Source organism: Sus scrofa, chromosome 6, assembly GCF_054392235.1.
Source record: "Sus scrofa isolate SSC_HxYL_T2T_F1_AM1 chromosome 6, Sscrofa_HxYL_maternal_Yorkshire_Landrace_v2.0, whole genome shotgun sequence".
Lineage (NCBI taxonomy): Eukaryota > Metazoa > Chordata > Mammalia > Artiodactyla > Suidae > Sus > Sus scrofa.
Genome location: NC_139388.1, coordinates 72,044,261 through 72,054,567, shown reverse-complemented (window position 1 = coordinate 72,054,567; position 10,307 = coordinate 72,044,261). Strand labels below are relative to the sequence as shown.

At 49.8% G+C, this 10,307-nt stretch overlaps 1 protein-coding gene across 4 annotated transcripts in view; it reads left to right on the top strand.

The window, feature by feature from the left end:
* Positions 1-393: 393 nt before the first annotated feature.
* Positions 394-10,307, top strand: part of DNAJC11 (DnaJ heat shock protein family (Hsp40) member C11) — a 68,474-nt gene continuing 58,560 nt past the window's right edge. For all 4 annotated transcript variants that reach the window (XR_014807001.1, XR_014807002.1, XR_014807003.1 and 1 more), the window contains exon 1: positions 394-471. Coding sequence is in view for 1 of the 4 variants with exons in the window: in XM_021095266.2 (XP_020950925.1) it covers positions 400-471 (72 nt within the window). In the remaining 3 variants the exon portion in view is untranslated. The remainder of the gene's footprint in view (positions 472-10,307) is intronic.

Here is a 10,307-nt window from a genome sequence, read left to right as displayed (position 1 = left end):
CCAGAGGGGATTGGGATTTCGATGCATTCTGCCCGGGGCCCGGCGAGGGAGACGGGGGTGTTGCAGAAGATTGTCTTCCCCGGCGCCCAGATGGTGACAACCCCCGGGTGTGGCTGCAAAGTCCCCTCTCCCGCCCAGGCACAGCCCTAGGGCAATCCGCGGAGGCTTTAGGCCCCGGGAGGCACGTGCGGGGCCCCCGGAGTGCCGCATCCAGCCCTCGGCCGCGCGGGGGCGCAGGGCGCAGGCGCGCTCCTTCCGGGCGGAGACGGCGGTGGCGCGACTCCCAGCCGCCAGGGGACGCTGTGGGGCAGCCGCACCGGCCGACGCTGTTGGAGCCGCGCACCGAGGGTCCCTCTTGAGCACGGCCTTGCGGGCTCGGCGGGGTGAAAGGTTGCAAAGATGGCGACGGCCTTGAGCGAGGAGGAGCTGGACAATGAAGACTATTACTCGTTGCTGAACGTGCGCAGGGAGGTGAGGCCTGCGGCGGGTCGCTCTCGGGGCTGAGGCCCGGCCGGGTCGTTCTGGGGGCAGCCAGGCTGGCGGCGGCCGCCCCGTTCCCGCCCCGGGTGGCTGGGGCCCGGCAGCGAGGCCGCGTGACCCTGGCCGCCGTGCGCGACCGCCGGCCGACCGGGCCGTCCCCACCGCCCCGACCCTTGCGCCGGGGGTGTCCGGGTCGCTGTCTGCCCCGGCTCTCCGCGGCGGGTGCGCTGCGCGCGCTGCGTCCGGACAAGGCCAGAGGCCCCCGAACCCCCCCGGGAAGGAATGGGTCCCGAAGGTGGAAGTGGAATAGGGGTCCAAGTCTTCCGGGACCCGGTGCCCGGCTCGGCTCACACCCGCCCTGGTTCAGGGGCTGTGTCCTCGCCCCCAGCCGGCAGGATGGGAAACCGAGTCTTAGACACCAAGGTCAAGGCCACCAGGGAACCTCCCCAGGGGTCTGTTGGCTTCCCGAGTCTTGCATGGGGACATCTGGTTTCTGACGTGAGTCCAGGCTCGGAGGCACGTGTCTGTTGACCTTTCCCTTGAGCGGCTGTAGAGAAATTGAAGGAAGAGCCTTCTGGAAAAATAGCTTCAATTCGGAGGCCCGAGTTAAGAATAGTCAGGAAAGAAGTGATGAGCTGAGCACGGCCTCGGCGTGCGCGCTCGACTCCACGTGCTTCTGCTCGGTTTCCTCACCGAATAAAAAGATAACACGAGAGAGCCTCACACTGCGTCTGGCACGTAGTAGGGGCCCAGTAAGTTTCCTTTCTTGTTGACTAGTACATTTGAGGTCATCGGGAAGGCTTCCAAGGTCAAGTCATGACGTTTGACTCCTAGAGCAAGCGGGTCAAGGCTCTGTGTTGTCAGTGAAGGTTGGTGTACGTAATGTTAATAACAGCTAACGTTTTTGAGGGGTTCCCCTCGTGCCTCAGTGGTTAACGAATCCGACTAGTAACCATGAGGTTGCAGGTTCCAACCCTGGCCTCCTCGCTTAGTGGGTTAAGGATCTGGCATTGCCATGAGCTGTGGTGTAGGTCGCAGACGCGGCTTAGATCTCGTGGAGCTGTGGGTGTGGTGTACGCCTGTGGCTACAGCTCCAGTTAGACCTCTAGCCTGGGAACATCCATATGCCACGGGTGCGGCCCTAGAAAAGACACAAAACAAAACAGCTAATGTTTTTAAGTGCTTATTTCGTGCAGGTCCGTGGTGCAGAAAGAAACTTTATGTTACTGCACTTAATTCTCATATCAGCCCTTGAGGTAGGTATTAAGATAATTCTTGATTTGTAACTGAAGTGTAGAGAGATTAAGTAATTTAGCCAAAGTCACACCACTAGAAAGTTCAGCAGCCTGAATTCAGCCCTGGGCAGTCTGACTCTGGAGCCCCAGCTCTGGATCTCTCTGTACTCTCACCCTAGCTTGCCAGTCCTCAAGCTACAAAGCCAGGGTACTTCTTGGGAATCCCACAAAAAAAAATTCCTTGAATATATTAGCCACAGTTTACTACAGAAACGCCCATTGAACTGATTTGAGGAATTGCAGATTTTATTAGGCTGCTACAGCGACAGTCTCGCGAGTATCAGTGATAAGGCTCTGAGTAAACCGCTTCTTTGGCCTTCATTTCTTTTCCCTTTGAAAGAAGTAAGTCAGTTACTCTTTTTCTCCACTTCTCAGAAGCAAAGCAGTTAATGAAAGCAGCTTTTCTGAAATCATCCTTTTGTACTCATTCGTAGTTGGTCTGGATTGTTAGTAATTGAGCAGCCATTTACCTGTCTATTCGGCTTACTGAATCTTAGGTTGCTGCAGATGATCAAAAGATCTAGAATAGGAATTCCTTTTGTAGCTCAGCGGTTAATGAGCTCGACTAGCATCTGTGAGGATGCAGGTTCAATCCCTGGCCTCGCTCCGTGGCTGTGGCTGTGGTGTAGGCTGCAGACGCAGTTGGAATCTTGTTGCTGTGTGGCTGTGGTGTAGCTCTGATTCTACCCCAAGCCTGGGAACTTCCATATGCCACGGGTGCGGTGCTAAAAAGAAAAAAAAAATAGACCTAGAATAATAGGCTTGGCCAGAGTCCTAAGTAAACATTTATCTGAGGTACACCTTGAAACTGCCAGAATGCTAGGACCTGTCATTGTTATTGGACTGATGGGTGAGAGCCAAAGAAATACTTCTTTACTTTTTTTTTTTTAATAGGACCACACCCGAGGCGTGTGGAAGTTCCCAGGCTAGGGGTGGAATCAGAGTTGCAGCTGCCGGCCTACACCACAGCCACAACAATATGGGATCCAAGCTGGGTCTGCGACGACCTACACCACAGCTCACAGCAACGCCACATCCTTAACCTGCTGAGTGAGGCCGGGGATTGAACGCAAGTCCTCATGGATACTAGTCGGGTTCATTACCACTGAGCCATGATGGGACCTCCAAGAAATACTTCTTTTAAAAAAACACTTCTCCGGATGAGTGGCAGCACCTCCCGCCTTTTTTGCTGTAGGTGAAATCCTGAAGAAACCCGTCTTCCTGCTTAAGTCCCATTGTGTTGCCATTGTCAACAAACCCTACGTAAAACATCCTCCCGTGTGGTGGGCAGGTGTTCTCTCTCAGGATTCCACTGGAAGCTCTGGAGGTGATCTCTGGACTCGGTATTTCCTAGAATTTTTTAATGAAATTAGAAATCAACCTGAAGTTGATAGATACTACGATTTAGCTGAAGAATTTCAGAAAAAACAGAAGTAATCTTTATTCTTAGATGTGGGGTCAAAAGCAGGTAATAAACCCTGTTGATGTGTTTCTATCAGGTCTGCAGCTCGATGGCATTGAAGTGTAACTAGGAGGCGAGGTCCTCTTCCACCAGTAGTTCCATCTAAAATTTTCAAGTTTAGGAGTTCCCATTGTGGCTCAGTGGGCAAAGGACCTGTCACTGTGAGGATGCAGGTTTGATCCCTGGCCTCGTTCAGTGGGTTAAGAATCCAGCTTGTCGCAAGCTGTGGCATAGGTTGCACGCAGTTCAGATCTGGCATTGCTATGGCTGTGGTGCATGTAGGCCTGCAGCTACAGCCCCAAGTCAGCCCCTAGCCTAGGAACTTCCATATGCTACAGGTGCCACAGTAAAAAGGAAAAAAAATTTCAGGTTTATAAGCATAATACACGATTATAACAGATGGAGTAATACAGAAATGTCAGATGTTAGTTTAAGAATCTCCTTTCCCTTTTTTTTTTTTTTTTTTTTTTTTTTTTTTTTTTTTTAATTTGTTTTGGCTGTGCTGAGCAGAGGCTTGATGTGGGATCTCTGTTCCCAGAACCGGGAATGAACTCTGGGTCACAGAGGTGAAAGCACCAAATGCTAACTACCAGATCACCAGGAAACTCCGTTCCCATGTTTAAAACTTTAAAATATCCCCTTCAATTGTATTCCAGAGAGGAAAGCAGGCAGCTAGACAGAACCACCAACTTCTGCTGTCAGCAAGACCTCTAGGATTTTTAATCACTCCCTTCCTCTAGTGCCCTGTATTTCCTGTTTATGGTGTGGAGCCATCCTCTGCCCGCCGCACTGACGGGCGGCGTAGTTTATCATTAACTGGGAGCACTACCATGCCTGCGTCTCCAGTCCTCTGTAGTCATCATCAGGTGCCTGCTGCAATTTCTGAGATGATTTTCCAAAATTTATTTGGAGAAAGGATTCCTGAACAATAAATCAGAGGGAAGTTTTCTTGATCTGTATACTTTTTATAGACATCAGACCTGACACATTTCAAACCTAATTGCTTCCTAAATAATTGAGTTTTATTCCTCCTTTACCCACGTTTTGTTTGAAAGAGTTCCATTTTTGTGCACGTCAGTCAGCAACGTTTACAAGCCATTTTAAGATCTTCAGCCCCAGTCAGTTTAGTTTGAAAGGAGCCAGTCTCTTTTTCACGTTGTAAACACTTTTGAAAAAAACGCAGTTGTTAAACAAAAAACAAACTTAAGTTAAAAAGTGTTGTCTCGGAGCCCACATGTAGAGGCTCGTGTTCCAGGCTCTTCATTCTTCTTTTTTTTTTTTTTTGTCTTTTTGCTATTTCTTTGGGCCGCTCCCGCGGCATATGGAGGTTCCCAGGCTAGGGGTCGAATTGGAGCTGTAGCCACCGGCCTACGCCAGAGCCACAGCAACGCGGGATCCGAGCCGCGTCTGCGACCTACACCACAGCTCACGGCAACGCCGGATCGTTAACCCACTGAGCAAGGGCAGGGACCGAACCCGCAACCTCATGGTTCCTAGTCGGATTCGTTAACCACTGCGCCACAACGGGAACTCCCTCTTCATTCTTCTTAACAGCCGTGAAACTGGAAGTGCAGATTCATCACTCAGTGAAAAGGTCTCCCAAAGCCCCTGCAGTTTCGTTCCTTCCCTGGTGTAGGGTACGCTGTTCTTGCCACAACTTTTGGTTGTCTGGGTTTCTCTGGCTGCAGGTTACAGTCACACAGTGGGGCTAAAAATTCCAGCTTGGACCGCAGGTGGAAAGAGGCTAGGGCAGTAGAGGAAGGCCTGCTGGTCACTGCCAGGATTGGCCTGGGGGGACCAGAGTCACCGGGCCCCCCAGCCAGGACTGCATCTGGGGAAATCGGCTGTAAAGGGTCGGCTAAACCGGGTGAGTGCTTCAGTGCCGTAGGGCGGCGGCGAGGTGCTGTGTGTTCCTGTGTTGGCTGCTTCTCCAGCTTGATGGGCGGGTAATTTCGTCCTGGTGGGGGCGCGAAGAGGTCTCTCCTTCAACAGGTTTCCTGCTTTGGGTTCAAAGTTCGACATTCACAACAGTGGCCCTGTTGAACATACGTGCATCAGGCAAGTAGTGTGAGCCTCAGTTGTCCAGAGACCTAACTTAGCCAAAGAGCACAGTCCTTAGGAGCCGGAATCTCAGGCTCTGGTGACCTTGAACAAGCCGGTTAACCTTGTCCTTTACTGATCTGCAGGAGTACTTCATGGGGGAGGCAGCACTGGGCTCTGCAGCCCGGTGGTCCTGTATTTTCAAATCCCAGTTTTATCTCCCACAGGTTTGTGCCTCCAGGCTAGCAGCTTAACCTGTTGGCTCCCTATCTCCTTTGACATTGGAGTGGAGGTTACTGGTTAAAATGTATTAAGAACTTACTGTGAACCAGGATGTTGTGTGTTGGAGTGTGCCCGTAAGCAGATATTCAGTTACTAATAATCTGGAGTTCCCTGGTGGCCTGGTGCTTAAGGATCCAGTGTTGGTACTGCTGTGGCTTGGGTTCAGTCCCTGACTCAGGAATTTCTGTATGTTGTGGGCAGGGCCAAATAATAATAATAATGTTTATTGTTGCTGCTTGGATCTAGGTGAACATGAGGTTTTGCTTATTTTTGCAAAGACGTGCATGTACATAGACGATTTTGGCAGGCCTCATCCTGGGTCAATGCGCTATTGTGGTTTTTTTTAGAAAACACAGTGTCAGAATTTATACTAAGCCTTAGGTTGTGAATTCCCAAAGCTTTCTTCATTCTTTCTGTTCAAAATACTGAGTTTATTCTCTGCAAAAGACAGTTCTCTCTCTGAACTCTTCCTGCAAGGTCATGAATTTGACCTGGGTGGCAGAGGGCTGTGGTCCCCGAGAGCTGGGGTGAGGCTGGGGAGGAGGGTGCCGAGCCCAGGGGGAGTCCCCAGAGGCCTTATCTGGAGGAAAGGCGGAGCGGGGCCCCCAGATGAGCTGTTGTCAGCCATCAGCTTTGCAGGGCCCAGCAGAGGCAGAGGTGGGTGCCCGGGTGGGGCTCAGAGAGGCCTCAGGGGTTCTCGCCTGTGGGTGGGGAGGGAGCCGTTAGGATGGCCAGCTCCTTCAACGGCCCCCTCGTGATGTGAGGTTGAATTTTAAAACTGTTTCTTTAATGAACCATAAGCTGATTATTACCTTTCTGCTCTGGGCATTTCAAACAATTGCATTTTGAAATTTTAATGCTCTATTTCTGCATTATCTACCAAAATACCTCTTTTTTTTCCTTTCTTAAAGAGAATTCAATTGAAAGCTTTTGTATTTGCTGTGAGTTCAGTAATAAAGCAACAGAGAAGAAAACATGGGACATGGAAGCAGCACGTTTTGCTTGGCTATGGAATTTTCGTGCTTAACTTCTATTAAATTTTGTTTTATGGAGTTCCCATTGTGGCTCAGTGGTAGCGAACCCAACCAGTATCCATGAGGATACGGGTTCAATCCCTGACCTCACTCAGTGGGTTAAGGATCTGGGGTTAAGGATCTGGCGCTGCCATGAGCTGTGGTGTAGGTTGCAGATGAGGCTCAGATCCTGCCTTACTACAGCTCCGATTCGACCCCTAGACTGGGAACTTCATATATGCCGCAGGAGTGGCCCTAAAAAGGCCAAAAAAAGGGGGGAAAAAACCTTCATTTTAATTTTACTTGTGTATTTTATTTATATCCTACTTGTTCAAAAAAGGATTTAAGGCAACTCACAGAGATGAAAAAATAAAATGGCATAAATGTTTCAAAGAGGGCACACACACACAAAAAGGCCATTGGGAATATTCCCGTGTTATTGCCTCTGTTGTGGCACAGGCGTTATGCGGACCTCACCCCATCGGGAAGCGTGTAGTCTGAGGTGGAACTTGGAGCCCAGAGCCCGCCCGATGACTGGTCCTGCTTGGCTCTTGGACCATTGGAGCCGCTTCTGCAGGCAGTTGAGTGCACGGCGTTCCCTCCTAGCCTGCTGGGGCCAGAATGTTCTGCAGTAGTGAAATGCCAGCAGACATCAGCCACAAGAAATCTGCGCGAGCAGGCAGGGTAGAACAGATGGATGCGGACGAGGCAAAGTATAAGGTCAGGCTTTTAGGGAAAAAGAAACCAAACTCTTGATGTGAAGAGAGGCTCTGAACCATCACTTTTGACCCAGAAAGGAACTTGAGTTCATTTCCCTCGGATGCTGGCCTTTTTCTTTACTGTTGTGTCTCAGAGAGGCCAAATTAGCCTACACACATCTGGAAGGAGAAATGAAGACAAAATTTGGAGTTCCCATTGTGGCTGAGTGGAAACAAACCTGACTAGCATCCACGAGGATGCAGGTTCGATCCCTGGCCTCGATCAGTGGCTCGAGGATCTGGCGTTGCCGTGAGCTATGGTGTAGGTCACAGACGCAGCTCGATCCTGCATTGCTGTGGCTGTGGTATAGGCCGGCAGCTACAGCTCCCATTCAACCCCTAGCCTGGGAACCTCCATATGCCGTGGGTACAGACCTAAAAAGACAAAAAAAAAAAGGAAAAGAGGAGTTCCCGTTGTGGCGCAGTGGTTAACGAATCCAACTAGGAACCATGAGGTTGCGGGTTCGGTCCCTGCCCTTGCTCAGTGGGTTAACGATCCGGCGTTGCCGTGAGCTGTGGTGTAGGTTGCAGACGCGGCTCGGATCCCTCGTTGCTGTGGCTCTGGCGTAGGCCAGTGGCTACAGCTCCGATTCAACCCCTAGCCTGGGAACCTCCATATGCTGCTGGAGCAGCCCAAGAAATAGCAATAATAACAACAACAAAAGACAAAAAAGACAAAAAAAAAAAAAAAAAAGGAAAAGAAAAAATTGTGTGGCCATAGGAAAGTCTTCCCTAAGCCCTTGGAATGCCCTCTGGTCAGGAAGCAGACCTTTGTTCTCACATGTTGTCAGTAAGAGAGGTATGTGGCCAGCAGGGTGCCCCCCCACCCCACCAACCTTAAACTGGTGGGGGCCCTGCCTGTTTGCTTGTTTGATTGGCTAATCCTTTCTTGAACTTATAATGCCGTCTTAGAGTCATGGATTCTGTAAATGTTGTAAGTTTTTTCCTTCTGTGTTTAGTGGAACTTTGTTTTCCAAGGTTGTTCCTAGTTGCAGAAACTCGAAATCATTTCATGAGCCTCGTATTTAGCTTTGATGATGTGTTCAAAATGAAGAGTCCTACAGGGGTCGTAGGAGGCTGCCCCAAATGATGAGAAATACAATGTGTGCACCTGACCTCTGGACGCAACTGAGGCGGGTTTTTGAGAAGGGCAGCTGAGATCACTTAGCCCAGGACCCAGCATGTTAGGCACCTGTGAGTTTGTTGATGCTCATTTGAAAGAGCCTAAGATGGAGGTGGAGCTTCCAAAGAGGTCAGTGGTTTAAAGAGCAAAGCGTTTGAAGTCAGGTCCAAGTTTGACTTTGTAGCCGCCTGACCTGGGGCAAGCTACGTAACCTCGCTGAGCCTTTTCTTCATCTATAAAATCCAGACAATAATTTTACTGTCATAGGGCTGTTGGGAGAATTAAGCGAGAATGCATGTAAGTGCTTAGCATAGTAATGGGCATATTATTATGTAAAGTAAATGCCAGTATATTTTTAATAGTATCATGAGCATAAAAGTTAATAAAGAATGCTCTTACCGATTTGTAGGAATTCTTTGTAGAATTTGAAGGAGTCCTTTGTCTGATAGATGAGCATAGATACCTATTCCCTCTCTGCAGCTTGCCTGGCGTCCGGGTAAACCTTCACGAACTGGCCTTGGTTTGCAGCCACATTACGAAAGTTATCGTTTCTCATCAGCTTTTGAGTCAGGGGTCGGTAATCACATCAACTTCTCCATCTCAGACTAGTCATTGAGTAACCTTTTTGATCCTCAGTGTTCTTATCTGTAAAACGGGGGTTCCGATACCAACCTCAGCACGGGTCACAAGTATTCAAGAATTAAGTGAGGAAATAGCCATGCAGATATTCTTTTAGCTATAAATCTACACGTGGGCGACACTGCTGACACCCTTGAGATCCCCTTGGGCTTTGCTAATGCTCTCTCTGTCCTCCTGTCTCACTTTGCCAGGTGCCCGTTTCCTGCCCTCCTTAGAATTCCCCCAGGTGCCGTCCTCACCAGCTCAGCTGGTTAAAAATGCTTTGCTTTGGGAGTTCCCTGGTGGCTCAGCAGGTTAAAGATCCAACATTGTCACTGCAGTGACGCTGGATCCATCCCTGGCCCAGGAACTTACACATGCCTCGGGCGCAGCCAAGGAAATAAACAATAAAATGAAATGCTTTCCTTTGGCCCTGTGTCTTTGCCCTCTGGCCACTAAGCTTCTGTGTTCAGATTCCTCTTCCTCCCAAGCCTGACACCTTCCTGGTTCCTCCTTAACCATGTATCCCCGTCAAAAACCTAGGCTGCACTTTGAGTCTTCCTCTCCATAAAGTGTTGGGCTCCCCCCGCCTTTTTTTTTTTTTTTTTTTTTTTTTTTTTGCTTTTTAGGGCCACACCTGCAGCATATGAAAGTTCCTAGGCTAGGGGTCAGATTGGAGCCACAGCTGCCAGCCTACACCACAGCCACAGCAACACAGGATCTGAGCCATGTCTTTGACCTACACCACAGCTTCCTATTGTTTACTGGATAGAGGTCAAACGCTTGGCTCCATTTTTTTCCCCTCTTTTTTTTTTTTTTTTTTTTTTGTCTTTTTGCCATTTCTGGGGCCGCTCCCGCGGCATATGGAGGTTCCCAGGCTAGGGGTCGAATTGGAGCTGTAGCCGCTGGCCTACGCCAGAGCCGCAGCAACACCAGATCCAAGCTGCATCTGCAATCTACACCACAGCTCCAGGCAGCTCCAGATCGTTAACCCACTGAGCAAGGCCAGGGATCGAACCCGCAACCTCATGGTTTCTAGTTGGATTCATTAACCACTGAGCCACGAAGGGAACTCCATACCTTCTTTTTCTTTTTATGGCGGCACCCTTGGCATACAGAAGTTCCTGGGCCAGGGGTTGAATCCAAGCCGCAGCTGCAACCTATACCCACAGCTGTGGCAACACTGGATCCTTTAACCCAGCACACTGGGCCAGGGAAGGAACCTGCACCTCTGCA